The sequence below is a fragment of the Urocitellus parryii genome, chromosome 12 (genome assembly GCF_045843805.1).
Source record: "Urocitellus parryii isolate mUroPar1 chromosome 12, mUroPar1.hap1, whole genome shotgun sequence".
NCBI classification, from domain to species: domain Eukaryota; kingdom Metazoa; phylum Chordata; class Mammalia; order Rodentia; family Sciuridae; genus Urocitellus; species Urocitellus parryii.
The window spans coordinates 18539832-18559786 of NC_135542.1; the positions used below are offsets into that span (position 1 = coordinate 18539832).

General features: G+C 45.7%; 1 protein-coding gene across 1 annotated transcript in view; it reads left to right on the top strand.

Moving 5' to 3' along the window:
* The window catches only part of Mertk (MER proto-oncogene, tyrosine kinase), a 99941-nt gene that overhangs the window by 68172 nt on the left and 11814 nt on the right, over window positions 1–19955 (top strand). Inside the window, exons 9-15 of the mRNA XM_026380056.2 lie at window positions 3998–4151; window positions 6679–6832; window positions 10478–10563; window positions 12416–12511; window positions 13378–13458; window positions 16164–16256; window positions 17535–17653. Coding sequence (XP_026235841.2) covers window positions 3998–4151; window positions 6679–6832; window positions 10478–10563; window positions 12416–12511; window positions 13378–13458; window positions 16164–16256; window positions 17535–17653 — 783 coding nt within the window. The remainder of the gene's footprint in view (window positions 1–3997; window positions 4152–6678; window positions 6833–10477; window positions 10564–12415; window positions 12512–13377; window positions 13459–16163; window positions 16257–17534; window positions 17654–19955) is intronic.

Here is a 19955-nt window from a genome sequence, read left to right on the forward strand (position 1 = left end):
CCTTCATTCCTCGTCTCCTCTCCCAGCCAGAGGAGGCAGAGCATTTGAGCTGGCGGTAAGGCATGAGTCACAGGCCAGGTTCTCGTGAGACGGGCTACTTAAGGGATTCATCGAGGGTGGTCCACTTTGCCAGGAGAAGCCAGGAGATTGCCAGGAGGTGATCTCCACAAACAAGTCCAGCCAGCTTCCTGGTTTGGGACACTGACAGCTTGGTAATTTTCTCCTCTGCAGGAAGACTTGAAAGATACCCAGAGTCAGCCTGGAAGAGGGCTTTCTGTTTACAGCGAGAAAGACCCAAGAAAAACACAGTCGAGGATACCAATGACTACCATTGGTTGTTTGCAGCATGCCAGGTTCTGGGGTGTTTACCTATAGGAACTCATTTAACTCAAGAAAGATGGTATTCTCCGTTTTCAGCCAAGAAAACAGAAGCTCAGAGACATTGAGTAACCCACCCAGAGTCACAGAGCTTGGCACGGGCAGAGCTGGTGTAGAACCCAGGTGTGACTGACTCCAAAGCCAGAGCTTCCCTGAGCCCACCGCTTTTGCCAGAGACCTTCAACCCTCTTCCCAACACAGTGTCTCTTATTCAGGCTCCACAGTGTGGCCCCTCAGCAGGAAGAAGTAAGAACAGATACAGTCTGGGCGCAGTGTGGGCTCACGCCTGTAATTCCAACAGCTTGGGAGGCTGAGGCTGGAGGATGGCAGGTTCAAAGACCTTGTCTCAAAATAAAAAATGGAGTGGGAAATAGCTCAGCGGCAGAGCAACCCTGGGCTCAATCTCTAGTACTGCAAAAAAAAAAAAGAAAAAAGACATGTTTCAGAGAGGAAGATGTCGGGGTGTGGGCCTGGTGCCTGAGAGACTGCTTGCAGCCCTTTTGAACACGTCACCTTGGTGATCATTGTGTGGCAGCAACTTTTAGAATCTGATGGTTCTTTCTGTGTTGAGCATTACTGTTCTTTGAGGCTATAAAATGGGCCATATTCTTAAATCCAGTTATATGAGTCACAGGGCTGTGAATTCTCTCAGAGCCTGGGGATAATAAAGCCTTTGGATAGCTGTGAACAAATCACTGCAGTCACCCTGCCTAACTTTAATGCCACCCACAAGAAAAAAAGACATTGTCTTGCCAAAGGTGTACCATTACTATCCTGACCTGCAAAGTTCCTTATGTCTTCTTTTATATGGAAGTGAAATTGTAATCCAATGTCATATTTTAAATTCAATTCCAGTACCTGAAAAGGCTCTCAGATTTCTACAGCCTGGGGATATGATCTTTATGTTGGTAAAAAAAAAAAAAAAAAATGGAGGCTCTTTAAATGAGAAATATGCAATTGGCCCATGGCACGCACATGCCCCACCACCAGACCACCTGTGCCAGGGAAACAGCCCTACTTTATGTGACCCGCACCCTGATGGTACCGAAATGTTAGCTCTTTCATAATCCAATCTGAAATGGGTTTCTCTGACAACTTTCAAAAATCAGAATGAAAATAATCCCTTGGGGATACGGATACGGGAGCATCTTTACATACTTGGCATGAAAACAGTCGTGCACACCTGTAATCGCAGCAGTTTGGGAGGCTGAGGCAGGAGGATGGCAAATTCAAAGCCAGCCTCAATAACTTAGCAAGGCCCTAAGCAACTTAGCAAGATCCTGTGTCAAAATAAAATATATATATATATATATATATATATATATATATATATATATATATTTTTTTTTTAAAGGCTGGGAATGTGGCTGAGTGGCCCTGAGTTCAATCCCTGGTACCAAAAAAAAAAAAAAAAAAAACCCAGTAGGGATGAATTACATGCATTTACTATAGTGGGGATCTAGAACCAACCTCTTATGGACACAAAGGATGTGAATTTATATTTATGAATTTTCCAAAAGGATGATTTGGTTTTTGTTGTGATTTCTGTTCTTCTGGGCATTTAATTGTTTCCCAATTGTGCATCGTGCTTTTCCTCTTATTTTGAGAGAATTCCTCATGTTGATGTATTGTATTTGAGTCTTTATAGGAAAAAAAAAATACACAGCCAGAAACAGGCCCAGGGTTCCTTATCAGCCTTGAACTTTGAGGAGCTCTTAGGCAATAAACTGTGGCGTAGACGTGCTATTTATTTCTCGGTGGTAGACCTGAGTCACGGCAGGGCTCTGGGATGTAGACCCTGGAATTTCTCTACCTAATGATTTCCCTACCCCCAAATTAAAACAGAATGACAAAGTGAGCCATCATCAAAACTGGTCTGCCATAAAAAAAATTGCTTTATTTCTAAAAAAGATATTGCCAGAATGTATCTCCCAATTGAATTATTCCTTTGTGTACATAATTAACCACAATAGCAAAAAGTATGGCCAATCTTGCAGGTTCCCGGTCGAGAGGAGTAGAAAACCCCATATTTTTGAAGGTCACATTTTGTTCTTTCATCCCTTATCTTTCTTTCTTTCTTTCTTTTTTTTTTTTTTTTGTACTGGGGATTTAACACAGGGATGCTTTACCTTTTGCGCTACATCCTCAGCATTTTTTTTAAATTTAAATTTAATTTTTTTTTAGTTGTAGATAGACACAATTCATTTATTTTATTATTTTTTTATATGGTGCTGAGGATTTAACCCAGTGCCTTACACATGCTAGGCAAGCGCTCTGCCACGGAGTCCTAGCTCCAGCCCTTTAATTTTTATTTTGAGACAGGGTCTTGCTAAATTGCTTAGGGCCTCCCTAAATTGCTGAGGTTGACCTCAAACTTGCCATCCTCCTGCTTTAGCCTCCTGAACCTCTGGGATTACAGGCGTGTTCAACCACGCCTGGGTGTCTGGGGCATTCTGAGCTCTGATGGTCACTTCCTGTTTAGATTGAGAAATGATCCCTGATAGCAACCCAGGGGCTGCTTGGTCACACCCTGTCTGTAAGGGCTGAGCTGGCTGTGTCCTACACCATCTCTAGAATGACGGGCAGGAGACTGACTGACCAGGAATAAAGTTCCTTCCAAACCCTGCCTCTGCTGTTTATTGATGATGGATGGTACCTGTACCCCATGAGACTGATATTTCTCTCCCCTCTCCAAACTAATATTCTCGAAATTCAGAGCTTCAGCCATGTTCCAAGGCTTGCTCTCAGCCTTCACAACCTTACAGTTTTCATTCAAGAGCCAGCCCCACCAGCAGAATCGTTTTCCTGCATCAGTGAACATCCTGATCTTGGAGGTTGGGAAACAAAGGGGAAAGTGTCATGTAAACACACTTTTTTTCCCCCTGTGTTTTAATGGCTCAGAGTCACATAACAGTGACTTTTAAAAACAACATAAATAAACGTAAAACAAGGGCTGGGACTTAGTGGTGGAGCACTCACCTAGCATGCATGAGGCACTGGGTTTGATCCTCAGCACCACATAAATGTAAAATAAAGATATTGTGTCCACCTAAAACTAAAAAAATAAATAAATATTAAAAAATAAACGTAAAACAAGGTTTTGAGGATTAAACCAATTGCGTATTTGTCACACTGAGAGCAAAAAAGAGTAGCATTGGTATCGTATCCTCTTGTACGTAGATTTTAGTCCAAATTCTTAAAATTTCAAAACTCTGGACCCTGCTTAGGCAGTTACCAGGTTTGCAGTGTTGAGGGATGGTGTGACTCTGCATTGTGCTATGGGGGATCCTGCAGGGGGGTCTCAAGGACTTCACCTCGCTCTTGCCTTCTGAAGGTAGTGCTACATGCTTTGTCCTTTCTGGAAGCTTCTTTAAGGACCACCTTAAGTGCCTCACCCTCCTGATCCCAGTTTGCAAAGCCTGGTGTTGCTGCCAGCCCCAGCCCACGTCCCTGCCTGTGTTTGGGTTCACTCCACCACTGTGTCCTGAGTGAGGAAGGAACGCAGTGGAGCGGAGATGTGGCCACTGTCCCCGGGACATGGGTGGGATGGCCTTCCACAGGAGGAACCCCGTGCAGCTGGTGCCTCCAATTTCATTTCCTTTTTTTTCTCTATCCCCAGAAGGAGCTCTCTGAAGAAGTCGGCCAGAATGGCAGCCAGGCTCAGATCCCTGTTCAAGTCCACAACGCCACCTGCACCGTGAGGATCGCAGCCATCACCAAAGGGGGCGTTGGGCCTTTCAGCGACCCAGTGGAAATATCTGTCCCTGCGTACGGTGAGAGCAGGGCCCTTCTTGCCTGATGGGATGCAGCGGTCCTGGTGGTGCACATACTGCTATAGTGACCTATAGGATGGCACCCAGTTAAAAACCAAAAAGCATGTTCGCACCGGGTGCAGTGGCACATGCCTATAATCCCAGAAGATCAGGAGGCTGAGGCAGGAGGATCCCAGGTTCAAAGCCAGCCTCAGCAACTTAATGAAACTCTGTCTCAAAATAAAAAATAAAAAGGGTTTGGGGATATAGCTCAGTGGTTAAGTGCCCTGGGGTCAATCCCTGGTACAAAAAAAAAAAAAAAAAGATGTGTGCAAGGATCAGGGTCCTCAGTATGGTGACACGCTTCACAGAATCCCCACACTGCCAGGTCCTCCTGCCATTTCTACCAACATTGACTTGTTGAAGGTAGTTAGAAGAGGCGCTTGTGCTTGGGCTGAACAGGCCATGTGGCTGAGCCTTCTATTATGTGCATTTGCAGGCGTTGGCTTTGCTGTTCTAAGCAGCGCTCTCGCCTCATGGGTAGTGTGCTTTGGGATCTACTCTGCACAGAACACCTCCTCTTTCCTACAGAAGCCATCTTCCGACTGCCCTGGGCTGACTGAGCTAAATGCCCAACCACGCATGCTGGCTTTTGCGGGTTGCTGGAATGTTCCTTGGCAAGGTGCCACCGTGGTGCCCCGAGCAGCCAAAGTGCTGGTCTGGCTTCCACAGACCAGTGGAGCCACCTTTGTTCTAACTCTGACCGGCTCTAGGCTGTCTGATGGTAAACCACGGTCATAAAATCCATGCGCAAGCATCTGTATCCCAGTGAGTTACAGATTTACAAGCTCTTGCCAAGCCTGGCCTTGTATCCAGTAGCAGGACTTGAGAGCACATAATTGAGCTCCTGTCTGTTCCCAGTGACCCTCAAACAGGCTCTCTCCCTTTGAGTGGTGAATTGAACCATATTACATTCCTGCAGCCCCAGGCCTCAGTACCTGGGAACATCAGTTACGGGTGATGGGATAACAAAGGTGTATCTACCTCCTACAGATTCAAAGACAATGAGAGATCCTCACACTAAAGGCATAGCTTAAAACAGCTTATTTAAGACCGCAGAACTTTCGTCTCATACATAATAAACTATGATGTGTTTAAAAATTTTGCTCACTCTGCACAGCTCCGGCATACATAAATGTCAGTTATCGCAGCTTAAATTATACCATTTGCCCAACAGCGGCCAAGTTTTAGCTGCCCTTGCATATGGACTGTAATTGCATCAAGCATGAACTCCTCCGCTGGCTGTGCAGTCCTCAAGTCTCCTTATCAATAAGAGACGTGCAGATGATTGCGACCAATCAGATGGCTCCTTTCAAACTCAGTCGCTGATTGGCCACTGCGCAACCATTGTTCGGCTCCCTCGTGTCCTTAGAGGGCGCACTTCCTGCAAAGGCCAAGGCGGTGGCTGGGTTGCCTCTAGCCTCCCAGTGAAGGCACACTTGATTCTGCAAAACTAGAGGATTCAGGGATGAAAGTACACAAAGAAAGAGAAGCGATAACATTGGGAGTGAACTGAGTGTTGAGGGTCAGCAGAGCAGCAGTCTCCACGCTGACTCTGCAGTGGTTTGGAGGCTCACTGTGCAGCCTGAGGAATTTAACGAGGTCAGCTGATTAACATAAATGCAGTGGTGGTGAGGAAAAAGCTGAAAGGTTCCAAAGAAAGCGACACCAGCAAAAAAGAGAAACAAAACCCCCTGCACATTCTGGACTGGGATGTCGATCAATGGCAGAGTGCTTGCCTAGCACATGGCCTGGGTAGTTCCACTGGAGTGGGGGGCTCAGGGGGTGTGAAGAAAAGAAATCTTCATATTAAAATAATTCTCAAAAGTGACTTTGCAAAATTGAAATCACAAAAACATAGAACATTGGAAGTTGATCCAAACTTAGAAAGGCATATGACAATTCTCCCAAAGACGCAAAATGTGTTTTCTCTGTGTCATAAAGTTACATCACTAGAGCAGATTAACCCTGTTCAAACTACTCAGTGGTAAGAACTTTTGCTTTGTTTCGTTGTGGTACTGGGATTGAATCCAATTGGACCACTACCTCTGAGCTACAACCGCAGCCCTGTTTTATTTTAAGACAGGGTCTTTCTAAGCTGTCAAGGCTGGCCTTGAACTTGTGCTTCTTCTGCCTTCGCTTCCTGAGTAGCTAGTATTACAGCCTCAGCAACCTAGGAAGGCCCTGAGCAACTTAGCAGGACCCTGTTTCAAAATAAATAAAAAAAAAATTAAAAAAACAAAACAAAACAGGAAGAGCCAGGGATGTGGCTGAGCACCCCTGGATTCAATCCCCATTACCCAAAACAAAACACCCCAAATGGTCTCAGATTATACCAGTGGGGGCTGCCTGCATCTGTAGAAGACTGAAGGTGAGCCCAGTTCTAAACGCTCTTGACTGTTTGTCCTTCCCTATTACAGGCCGTACTTCTTAGGTATTTAGGATCCCAGAGAATCGCTTTGCCTTGACCTTTCTGGTGTTTTACCAGGTGAAGTGGATTATGCCCCCTCATCAACTCCGGCGCCTGGCAACACAGAGCCCCTGCTGGTCATTCTCGGCTGCTTCTGTGGATTTATGTTGATTGGGCTGGTTTTATATATTTCTATGGCCATCAGAAAAAGACTCCAGGAGACAAGGTTTGGGTAAGTTTCCCAGTGAAAATTTGTGGCCCAGTGATATTGATGAGGTTGTTGGGTCAGGCCATGGTGCTGGTCCTGCTGGCCCTGCTCTTCAGGCTGCCCAGGATGGGTGCCCTGTCTTATGCAGCTTGGAGCAGACAGCTCCCTTTCCCAGGCCAGTTCCTACCTACCATGGCATCCAACAGCAGAGCCAGCCTGGTGAAGGGCTGTACAGAGGAACCCTCCAAAAGCCTTCACCACTTAAACTGGGTAGCTGTTACATGACGACCTGTATCAGTAGCCTTAAAAGTGACCCTGTTATTATTTTTTTAATGAGCATCCCTGCTCTGCAAATCCAAAATCTGACATGCTCCAAAGACTAAAACTTTCTAAGCACCCAAATGATGCTGCTCTGTGAAGCTTCATTTCATGTACAAAATTATCACAGATATATAAAATTATTTTCAGGCTGTGTGTATAAGGCATGTATGAAATATAAATTAATTTCCTGTTGAACATGTGTCCCATTCCCATGATATCTCATTATGTATAAGTAAATACTCCAGAGTTTGAAAAAGAAAAAGCTGAAATTTGTAATACTTCTGGTCCCAGTTAGACATTTCAGATAAGGGATACTCAACTTGTATAAGTAGATAAAAATATAGGGGGGAAAATTCACCAAAGCTGGTATCATTGTGGGTAGCTGGGTCCCTCCCTTGCTCTGTCCTTTCCTCCCTCCCTCCCTCCCTCCCTCCCTTCCTTCCTTCCTTTCTTCCTTCCTTTCTTTTCTCTTTTCCTTCTTTATTTTTTTCCTTCTTTTAATGTATCTTGTTCATTTTCTGTAGCAGTTAGTTGTTTTTCAAGTAGACAAGACTTGAATACGTGGAGAGAAATGTACCATGTTCATGGATAGGAAGACTCCATATTATCAAGAAGCCAGGCCTGGTGGTGCACACCTGTAATCCCAGAGGCTTGAGAGGCTGAGGCAGGATTGTGAGTTCAAAGCCAGCCTCAGCAAAAGCGAGGCACTAAGCAACTCAGCAAGACCCTGTCTCTAAATAAAATACAAAATAGGGCTGGGGATGTGGCTCAGTGGTTAAGCACCCCTGAGTTCAGTCCCCAGTAAAAGAAAGAAAGAGAGAAAGAATATTGTCAAGAGCTTGGTTCTCCCCAAAGTAACCATAAATTTAATATAAACACCATCAAAATTGGTGCTGGGTTGTTGATAAAATTGACAAGCTGATTTGAAAATTCCTCTGGAAAAGTAAATCTGCAATTTTGAAAAACACAGAATTTTGATGGAGGGTGCTGGTCTTCATTAACATAAAAATATGCCTAGTGAACAGCAAGGTATTGGTGCAAGTTGAGAGAACTCAGTGCATGGACAACACAAGGTGTCCATTTATAGGTAGGAATTGAAGGTATGTTGAAGATTACATTTCATATCTAGAGAAAAGAAGGAATGTTCAAAAAATTGACCCTGTAATAGGCACTGAATAGACAGAGACGCATGATACTGGCATGGAGGCTGCCCACATGTGGCTTATAGTCCTACAACTGAGAAATGTAGAAGAAGGGCTTCATTTGGAAGTGCTTCTATTAGCTACGCCTCCACTGACTTATAAATCTAACACTAAAATGGATGCTAGATATTAGCTGATTGAACTTTGGTTGCAGTAACCTAGGAAAGGTTAGGGTTGAAAGCTACAGAATTTACCAAAAAGTGGGGCTGCTAAATTCAGCAAATACATTAACAAGGTCACAAAACTATTCTAACATTTAGGAATACAACTATTTCCAAGAACCATTAAGCTCAGCAAAAACTAATAACAGGTTATTTTTATGTTTACTAGAGCCAGTTCCCTTGGGTCCTCCCAATGAGTCCTATTCATTTGTTCATTTTGTATAGACACCTTTTTTGCACCTGTTTTAATGAAAACATCTTTATTTTCTAGTTATAAAATTAACATTCTTATAGTTTTAAAAAATCAGACTATGTAGAATAATCAGAAGTAGAAAGTGAAACCCATTTGTAACCTGGGCTCATACATGGTTATAGTGCTATTTTGGCATATTCCTTCCTTCAAGCTGCCTTGCTTTGCCTACATATATATTATTAATTATTTATATAGTAATATTAACATTTATAAATTATTTTCGAAACTGTTTTATCTCTTTTAAAATAATTTATATGTCCAAGGTAAAATGAAAGGAAGCCTATTGATTGACACTGTGGATTGAACCCAGGGTGCTCTATCACTAGCTCCATCCCCAGCCTTTTTATTTTTTATTTTAAGACAGGATCTCCTTAGTTGCTCAGGCTGGTCTCAAACTTGTGATCCTCCTGCTTCAGACTCCCGAGTTGTTGAGATGACAGATGTGTACCACTGAGCCCAGCAATTCTACAATTTAGACTAATTAATTCATACTACTTTCCTACTGATTAGTTTTAAATGGACTAAATGAATTTTTTTAAGTTGTAGTTGGACACAATACCTTTATTTCACTTATTTATTTTTATGTGGTGCTGAGGATCGAACCCAGGGTCTTGCACATGCGAGGCGAGTGCTCTACCGCTGAATCACAACCCCAGGCCCCAAATTAATTTTTTATATGGACTTTTCCCCCCCAGCGCTGGAGATGAAACCGAGGACCTCACACTGTCCAGGCAGAGTAATCTACCACTGAGCCACCTCCCAACCTGTAGAGTTTATTTTTTTAGAATAGTTTTAATTTATAGAAAAATTAAGAAGATAGTACAAAGACCTTCATATGTCCTGTACCTAATTTCCCCTTTATTAACAGCTTAATTTGGCATAGTGCATTTATTATTATGATTTATAAACCAATATTGTTGCATTATCGTTAGCTAAAATCTACACTGTATTCAGATTTCCTCCGTTTTCACCTATTGTCCCTCTTCTTTCCTGCGATCCCACTTCGGTTCCCACCTCCCAACATTTAGTTGTTGGGTCTCCCTAGGCTCCCCTGGGCTGGGGCAGTTTCTCCCTGTCCTTGACTTTGACGATCTTGACAGCTTTCAGGAACCTGGTCAGGTGTTCTGCTCACGATTAGCCTGGGGCTGTGGGTTATCAGAGGTGAGGTGCCATCTTCATTACGTCAGATCAAGGGGACCCTCGACCATTTTTCACTGTCCATGTTGACCTCGTTTGCCTGGCTCAGGGAGGGTTTGCTAGGTCGCTCTGCTGTGAACCTGCTCTCCCTTTCTATAATTCTCTATGGAAGCAAGTCACTTCACAGCCCTCAGTTAACTAGATGAGGAATGAGCTTCCCTCACCCCTGAAGGGTGTGGGAGCCACAAAAAACACTTGGAATTCTTTCCAGGAGATTCATCTCTTCCCCCTGGGTCAGCCATGTTTACATCAGCGTGGACTTGTCCGTATTCACTTTATACTGGTCATCCTGTGCTGCTTTATTTAGTTGCTCGGATTGTTTGTCGATTGGGGAATATTCTAGTTATTCTCTGCACTTGGTGGTGCCTGGACACAGCCATTTTGATATTGCCAAGTAAACCTAAAATAGATCTAAGGAGAGAAACCTATTTCTCCTTGTGGGAAATGTTTTTGTTGCTGACAGGTGCCTGTGGAATCAGCAGGTGCCTCTGCATCCCTGTTTTTAAGGTGGAATGTGCTTGTTTTCATCCTCCAGGAGTGCGTTCACGGAGGAGGATGCTGAATTAGTCGTAAATTATATAGCGAAGAAGTCCTTCTGCCGGCGAGCCATCGAACTCACCTGTAAGTTGACTTTTCCTTTTTGGCAAAAGGTAAAATAGTGGAGAGGAAAGAAAGAATGACCCCCAGACATACTCTAACCAAAGCCAAAAAGGTGAAGAGCGGGGACTGCTAATGTGTGAAATGTAGTCAGACATGGTCACATGCATCTTGCCGTCCCAGTTACTGGAAATCTGTAGTGAAACTGGAGTTAAGAAACCAGGGGTGCTGGGCACAGTGGTGCACGCCTTTAATCCCAGAAGCTCGGGAGGCTGAGGCAGGAGGATCGTGAGTTCAAAGCCAGCCTCAGCAACTTAGCAAGACCCTGTCTCAAAATAAAAAGTGGTTCAGTGGTTAAGCACCTCTGGATTTAATCCCTGGGACAAAAAAAGAAAGAAAGAAACCAGGGCTAAGGGTTTTCATAACGCCACGAAACGCAGAAAGAGGAACGTTCTGGGTCTGGAGATGGGGTACAGGCCAGGGGTTTAAAGGGAACAGCAGAGCAACGGAGTTAATCTTGAACTTCATTTCCTGTTTTCCTGGCAAGCAGCTCGGGCTGGTTTGCCAACATGCCAGTAGCAACTCTGGTTTGTATTTTGCTGAATCAGCGTGGGGCCTGTGGTTTGAAAAGTGGAGACAAACAGATAACTGTGTTCTTGAATAATTTCAGAAACAGTGTAGAAAGTGTGTGCAAATATTATCAAATTCCTTCTTCTGGATATTTGCCCAAACAAGACAAAACCAGAAGGACATAAGGAAGATGGAGCCCGCTGTGCTCCTCTGAAGTGAGAGCTCACTTGATGAGGGACGTTAGTGTGATGCCTTCACTCTTCTGATCTATATGCCTTGTGTTTTACATGTATCTATCCTGGCATTTTTAAAAAAGCTTTCTGTGTACAATCTCTTCCTTCCTTGGAGAGCCCTTTGGGTAGACTTTTTTCCAAAGAGCTCATGTGTTCTAATTATTCAGATCTCCTTTTTTAAAATTCCAAGTCTGGCTTATGCCTCAGCAGCTCGGACTGGATCATTTGCCAAATGATGATTGAATTCTTCCTTTTCTGGTTAATCCCTCTCATGCCTAACACTTAGTGCCACGAGCCCACGATGGATAGACCTCTTTATATTGCACACCTGACTCTAGGTGACCTCTCCCTCTCCTTCCCCAAAGTACTCCGTTCAGCACTTCCGAGGTCCCATCGTGGGTGCAGAGACATCACAGGATGTCCCCTGTGATTTGTGTGCCTGCTTCCCTGGAATGTGAGGGTGGTGGGACGTCCTTATGGCTCTTTCGTACACCTAGTTAGGGATATAATAGTAAATGATTTTCTAGCAAGTGCCTGTTGACTCATTTTCCTTACTCTTTTAAATCAAGAGCAAACCTCTTTTCCACCAATCTGATTCCTTATTGCTGCTACTAGAGAATAGGGGCTTTTTGTTGTTTTTGTTTGTTTGTTTGTTTTTGTACTAGGCATTGAACCCAGAGGCTTAACCACTGAGCTACACCCCTCGCCCTTTTTTGTTGTTGTTGTTGTTAAGTTGCTTAGGACCTCTTGAAGTTGCTGAAGCTGCTTTGAACTCACAATCTTCCTGCCTCAGCCTCCCGAGCTGCTGGGATTATAGGCTTGCGCTACCTGCCCCCCAAAACAAGGCTCCAATGTTTATAGTTGTTCAGAATTAACCCCACCCTGAAGGATTCGTTTAACACCCTGTAATCACCATCAGGTGTGATGTTTTATTAGTGGAATTTCTGGAAAAGAAATAATGGGTACCAAATGACAACTGTGGGAATGCTATATAGAACTTAAAGTAGAATGCAAATCGTACATAAATGAAAGAAAGCACAGACTCTCCCTCATCTCTGTTCCTCCTTCTGCAGTGCACAGCTTGGGAGTCAGCGAGGAGCTGCAGAATAAACTAGAGGATGTTGTGATTGACAGGAATCTCCTGATCCTTGGGAAAATTCTGGGCGAAGGTGAGCAATTTAAGTTCTCTTAAAACATGCCGTAAGAAGGTAAGTAGTTGGGGGGAATTTTATTTAATATGTATTTATTAAATAGATTGACATTCTTAGGCATGGGCACTTAGTTCAGTAGTAGACCACCTGCCTGCCATGTGTGGGGCCCTGGGTTCAATTCCCGGCACTGAAAAATAACAAAATATTGTGTAACTTTGAGTTGTAATACAAACAGATCTACCTTATAATTTAAAATGGAAATAGTGATTTTTTCACCATATGAAAAGGCTTCCACAGTCCCTAGATCTCACAGGAAGCTTGAAAAGTATGAATTCCCTTCTTTTATTGGAAATCAAACCGTGCCACCTGTTTCAGGTTTATTCCTGTGACTTAAGGGAGTCTCTTGGCACCTTCCTAACTAGTTTAACAGGAACACGATTGGAAACAGGTATTCCATGTGCCAAATTGTCCTTAGGATGATTGCTAATGATGCCAAGAGTATGTGCTTCGGGCTGGAGATGCTGCTCCGGGGTTGAGCACTTGCCTGGCATGTGGGAGGCCCTGGCTTCCATCCCTGGCACCAGAAAGGAAAGTCTGTGCTGTGTGAGCTTCAGTAACATGTGCCATGTTCTCCCATGAGTGCCTTGGGTCAGTTGTCATGCCCAACCAAGGGAAGAGCTAAACAAAGTCCGAGCCTCCCAGGCCCAGGGCAGGAGGGAGACCAGTACAGGCATCTGCCCCCGGCCGCCTGTGCCCGGCTGTGCCCACTGCGTGGGGATGAGTCACGTTCACACCACATGAAAGTGTCAGGTCAGCACTCTGGGGTTTCTGTGGTGGGGACAGAATCTGCACAGTATCCACGTAGACTTTGTTTCACTTTGCAGGAGAGTTTGGGTCTGTGATGGAAGGCAGTCTGAAGCAGCCAGACGGGACCTCTCAGAAGGTGGCAGTGAAGACCATGAAGTGTGAGTTTTCAATGGATAGACCCCTCCTCTGGAGCAGGCAGGCGCTTTAACCTGGGATGCTCCCAAGACCAGTGCCGGTGTTCAGCTCTCCGTGGCCAGTGGGCCAGAGGGCAGCGTGGGCCACTGGTACTAACGGGGAGTGAGCTCCTCGTGCATGCATGCATTATGTTTCTTTACCCCCAAAGCAACAGCTTGTGGTACCTTTGCCATCTCTGGAATCCTCCCGCCCCCTCTGCCTCATCCAGTCAAGCTCAGATGTAAATTTCTGAGGCAGTGGTGACCTGGTGGCAGCATCCCACCCCAGGGCTCGCTGAGGCTCGTCTCTCCAGGATGCTGGATCACTTCCACCTTCAAAGGTGGCTGCATGGGTCCCAAGAAGCTGTGGGCTTCCTGGGAAGGAAGTTTCCCAGAGAGCAGAGAAATAACTTCTTGATCAAAGACATGAAGAGCCAGGAATGGTGGTGCACACCTATAATCCTGGCAGCTCGGGAGGCTGACACAGGAGGATCGCTAGTTCAAAACCAGCCTCAGCAACTTATCGAGGCTTTGAGCAACTCCGTGAGACCCTGTCTCTAAATAAAATACAAAATAGGGCTGGGGATGTGGCTCAGTGGTTGAGTGCCCTGAGTTCAATCCCTGGTAAAAAAAATTTTAAAAAATAAAAACATGAAGAGGTGCTGACACAAGGTAGACCCTCCAAGCCAGCAGAGAAGAACCCTCAGGGGCAGGGAGGGCCTCACTGGTCAGCACAGAATCTGCATTTACCCTGCAAGGAGTAGAGCAAGAGAGGGACAGAACAGGTTGCATTCTAGAGAGTTCCCTGGGTGGCAGAGTGGAGGAGAATGCACTGCAGCCTTCACAAAAATCACGGCAGGTGTCAGTTACAGCTCTAGAGTCTGTGCAAATATTTATGCACATAAGGCAACTATTGTGACTTGCTGAGTTATCTAAGTCAAAGAGCCGGAAAGGGGACAAGCTGTACCAGACTGTTTCTGTGACCATAAAATAACCACGCTGTAGTGGCAAGGTAGCACATGTCCCACGTCCTGCTCTCAGGACATGCAGACCTGGGGCCACACAGCTGAGCTAGATTGTTCAAGAGTCCATCCAGCCATGGCCCCCCACATGGGTCCATCTTGATTTTGCCTCCTTATTAACCACCTGTACCTGTTCTATATTATTTTGGGTAAGCAATTAACAGTTTGGAACCAGGGATTGAACCCAGAGGACACTTAACCACTGAGCCACAGCCTCAGCCCTTTTATTTTTTATTTTATTTATTGATCTTTGAGATGGGGTCTCACTAAGTTGCAGATGCTGGCCTTGAACTTGCCATCCTCCTGCCTCAGCCTCCTGAGCGTCTAGGATTACAGGTGTGGGCTACCGCACCCAGCCTTCCTAAAAGTTAGATCCACTTTTTACTAGACATGAAAGCATAAATTAGATCATAAGAATGTATTCAGGGGCTGAGGTTGTGCCTCAGCGGTAAAGCACTCACCTAACATGTGTGAGGCTCTGGGTTCGATCCTCAGCACCACATTAAGAAAAAAATAAACAAATAAAATAAAGGTATTGTGTCCAACTAAAAATAATTTTTAAAAAATTGTTAAAAATAACACATAATAATCAAGAAGTCACGTGGTACGGGCGCTGCTGGATGGCCTCGGGTGGGCTGACAGTCATTCGTTCTCTCCTGTTGAACAAGCCTGACTTTGTGACATGTCTGTCGTGCTGAATTGTAGTCAAATATACATAAAATCCACCATCCCAGCAATTTTCAGGTGTGTGGGTCAGCGATGTAAACACATTCACATTGTTGTACAACTATCGCCACCATCGTCTCCAACCCTTTTCCTGTTATGAAACCAAAACTCTGTACCCGTCGAGCACTAACTCCCGCCCCCTCCCCTGGCTATCACTGCTCTACTCTGATTTCATTACTCCAAGCACTTCCTGTCGGTGGAGTCGCACAGTAAAGATCCTCTTGTGACTGGCTTATTTCAGACGTATAAGGCTGGATTTCAATCAGTTCTCTTAAATTGGTTTCATTCCAAGAACTTGGTATGAAAGTGTACCCGTCTCACAGGCCTGATTGAGCAATGAGTCTGGGTGACACATGGGGACAGAAATAGAGACGTAAGGTATTCTTTCCTTATTTAAGATAAAGATAATTGCAACAGATTAGTTTTAGTTTTTTTTTTGGGGGGGAGGTGCTTTTTGTTTCTTTTTTCTTTACTAATACTTTCCTCTTTTAGAGCAGTTCCAAGTTGACAGAAAAATTGGACAGAAAGTCCAGAAGTTTCCATGCATTCCTCTCCCCTCCACACACAGTCTCCCCTGTGACGAGCATCTTAGTCTCGCAGCTAAGAGCCCAGAGCGACACATTGTTAGCTGATGTCCTTAGATTCCTGCTCTTGGTGATGTGCAGTGCTGTGGATTTTGACATCAGTATGAAGAATGTGCAGCCACCATGAGAGTGTTGCAGGAGAGTTTTATGGCTCTAAACCCCCTCCCTCACCACCTGTGCTCCTCCTCTGGGTGCCTCTCTTCTCTCCCCTCAATGCCCCCAGCCCCTGACAACCATTCACATGTTCACTGTTTCCATAGTGCAGTCTTCTCCAGACTTAGAGAACAGAATTGCAACCACCCACCCTTTTCCCTCCCGAGTCAACGCGTCATGCCTCAGTTTCCCTTTATTTCTGCAGTGGACAACTTTTCTCAGCGGGAGATCGAGGAGTTTCTCAGCGAGGCAGCCTGCATGAAGGACTTCAACCACCCGAACGTTATCCGGCTTCTAGGTACCCCTGGGAAACGCAGGTTGGGGCGCAGGGCGGGCCAAGGGGAAGATCCTCGGTGCTGTAGTTCATAGTCCACACTTCCTATCCTGGAGGGGTTGACAGCGCTGAGCTTTTTCACCTAGAAGATTTTCCCTCAGGGTTCTGTTTTCGGAGGCTGAGAGTAAAAATGGGCTAGAGTTTCTTGACACCGAGGGGCTCAGGGATGGGTAGTGTCTACAGAATGCCAGAAGAATGGAAGCTGCTCAAAGACAAGGCACAAAAGCTGGTCATGTTATGATCTTGATTAGTTTAAGGTTATCCGTGAATCAGATGCCATTGGGGGAAAGGAGAGAAATTCCATAAATCATCTTTGAAAATGAATTTATGAACTAATGTTGGAAGTACTGATTTATGATTCCGATACTTGGGCACTTTCAGGGAACATGATTTATCATAATCTGGTTTTGTAGCTGGGCGAGATGGAAAGACAAGATGAAGTGTGGGTGTGGCATATTCTAAGAGAAACAGCTGGAGATGATGGAATTTTCTGCTCACTTCTTTCTTTTCTTTCTTTCTTTCTTTCTTTCTTTCTTTCTTTCTTTCTTTCTTTCTTCCTTTCTTTCTTTCTTTTCTTTCTTTCTTTCTGCCCTTTAACTTGACACATGATAACTTCTTGGGAGGTCTTTCAAAGTTTGATAGGATTGACTCTGCAGAGAGATGCAGAGACTATTGGATACAATATTTGGTCAAAGAAACAATTGTTATTTATTTGCAGCCCTTGGCTGTAGCAGACTCTGAGAACAATTGCACTTTGTAATGGCCAGAGGAGGAGTGGGCGGATACTCTTGCCAGGAGGCTCAGGTGACAGGCTCTAGTTCTAGAACCAGGGTAAATGGTGCTGTGGCTTCTCCCTTAGGAAACTACTAAAATTTAGAAAAGTGGGTTTGAATTATAGGCCCTCAAAATTCTTTGAGTAGTTTTAAGCGGAGTTGCTGTGGACTTCCTCCCATGATTAACCCACTATTCCATGAAGCTAGGTTAGCCTCGGAGTCTAATGAGGTCACAACCTCTTAGAGGGAGTCTAGCAGAAACACAAAGAATGACCCTAATTGGAAATAAAAAACAAAATGGGAGGCAGTGGAGCCTGCGTGGGTTCCGGATCCTACAGCACAGCCAGAGTTAGGTGCTTTGGGGTTTCAGCGGCTAACTTTTTGGCACCTGGTTTCAGTGGTAGCCCCCCAGTGCTTCTTCGATCCCGTATAATGAGGCACTTTGCCCTGCTCCTGTTTGGAATTTCAGGTGTGTGTATAGAGATGGGCTCCCAAGGCGTCCCGAAGCCCATGGTGGTCCTGCCCTTCATGAAGTACGGGGACCTGCACACCTATCTGCTGCATTCCCGTCTGGGAACAGGACCAAAGGTAAGTGGGCTTGGTCACCCCTCCTTTATGTCAGAGCTGGGAAAGCCCCAGCCTCAGAGTTCAAAACTGAGGAGAAGGACAGTAGAAAGGACCTTGACCTTGACCTTCATTCAGTGGCCACTGTGCATCCATCCTCCAGGCAGACCTGCTCATGGGCAGTGTGGTTCCCATATATGGTGGGAGCAGGCTGGCTGCTGCACCATCTCGGGCCACAGCCTTCCTGACTCTGGGGCCAGGTGGGCCTGGCCCCCAGCCTGCACCCCGAGTCATACACTCTGCAGAGATCACCGATGTCGGGAAGGCCACCTAAAATAAACTTACAAGGCCATCCTCAATGTCACGACTGCAGCCTGAGAAGTGTGCCTAGTATTTAGGGAACACACTTTTATGATCATCTTAATCTAGTAAAATGAGTTATAATCACACCTGGAATCCCAACTACTCAGGATGCGGAGGCCAGTGGACAGAAAGTGTGAGGCCAGCCAGGGCAACTTAACAATATCCTGTGTCAACATAAACAAGTTTGAGAAGGGAACAGGGGCACAGCTCAGTGGCAGAGCACTTGCCTAGCATGCGTGAGGCCCTGGCTTCAGACCCCAACTCTACACACACACACACACACACACACACACACACACGAGATAGAGAGAGAGGGAGAGTCCAGGGCACTGAGTAGTAGCTGTCAGCTAGATATGTTTGTGATATTTCACCTCCTATGTTGGCCCACCAGCAGTCGGGACTAAGAGGCCTGGTAATTTTGGATGTGGCTGCAGAGGCAGTTAGAGATCCCCAGAAAACTTAAGACCACAGATTTAGAGGCTGGCTTCCTGAGGGCCGTTTTAGTGGTGACTCCAGGATTGTGACTTCGGGAATCCGTTGATGGAGGCATACATAGGTCTGGGCCTCCTGGTCGGAAATGAAAACCCTCTCACGGTGTTTCTTGTGGACAGATGTGACCGTGAGCAGGTCTGTGGGGTGTCCTACTGCGTGCCTGGCTGGCCCCCACCCTTGTTTTCTCTCACTTGCCTTCTCTGTCTGTCAGAGAGGTGACCGTCCTGCCCAGTTCTAGTCGGAGCATGCGAGGACAGCGATGGGCTGGCCTGTCAGGAGTCACCCTATATTAGGACAGAAGTCACTCAGGCTGGTGTTGCCCTAAATCACTGCAGGTCCTGGGGGGACCAGCACCTTGCAGTCTGCACCTGGGCTTTCTCCAACAATCCCCCTTTGTCCCCTCGGCTGCAATCCATAGCAAGACTCTGGGTGCAATAGAAACACCTGCTTCCACTTCCCTTCCATAAATCATGCCTTTTGCTGTCATGTCTGAGAACTCTGTACCTAATATCTCTGGTTAAAAAAAGAAGTTTTTCTCCTGTTTTCTTCTAAAACTACTGTGCTTTTCGATGGTATATTTCAGTGTATGACCTATTTTTAGTTCGGTGTGAGATTTAGTTCAAGGTCTGTGAGGTTTTCATGCAGGACCACCCTTAATCCCCTGAATTGCCTTTACGCCTTTGTCCAGATCGACTGGCCGTACACACTGGGTGTGCTTCCGAGTCCTCTGTCTGCTTGTCTGACCGTCTGTCCTCCTTCGCCCCGACCGCTGGTCAATCACTATAGCTTTGTTGTAAGTCTGAGATGGCAGACGTACCTCCTCCCACTTTCTTGCACTTCTTCAGAGTTGTCTTAGCCATTCTAGTTTCATGCCTTGCCCTATAAATGTCAGAATGCGCCGGTCTGTGCCTGCCAGACGTTCTCCTGTGGTCTCCTAGGTTTTTGAACAAGTGAGGGAAGCAAGGACCCTGCTTTGACTAACTCATGAATAGTTTTGTCTTTGCAAAAATACAAGAATATCTTCAAGAATGGAGAGTAACGCCCACAGGCTATAAATATCAGAAAGGACTGTGCGTTCATACTTGGTGGCTGCAGACAGAGCAGCGAGACACAGAGCGCACAGATGGACTTGGTTCTCTTGTCACTGCCTGGGCAGCCGATTTCCTGGGAATGAAGACCCCTTGCCCCTGCTAGCGTGGTCCAGGACCAGGTCTCAGGGCACGTAAGCTTGCTTCTCCAGCAGGCCCCAGGTGCTGGGCCTCTGGGGCCACTGTTTCCCCGGTGTGGACAGTCTGACGGATGTCCCCAGTTCTCAGAGAGGCTGACGTCACAAAGGGTAGCAGCCACAAGAGAGACGAGCCACCTGCCTGGAGCTTCAGGAAGGGGTGAATGAAGGAGTGAAGGAATAATGGAGACCCACGGGAGGCCCGAGACCAAGACCAGAAGGAGCCATCTGGGACACACGTGTGTT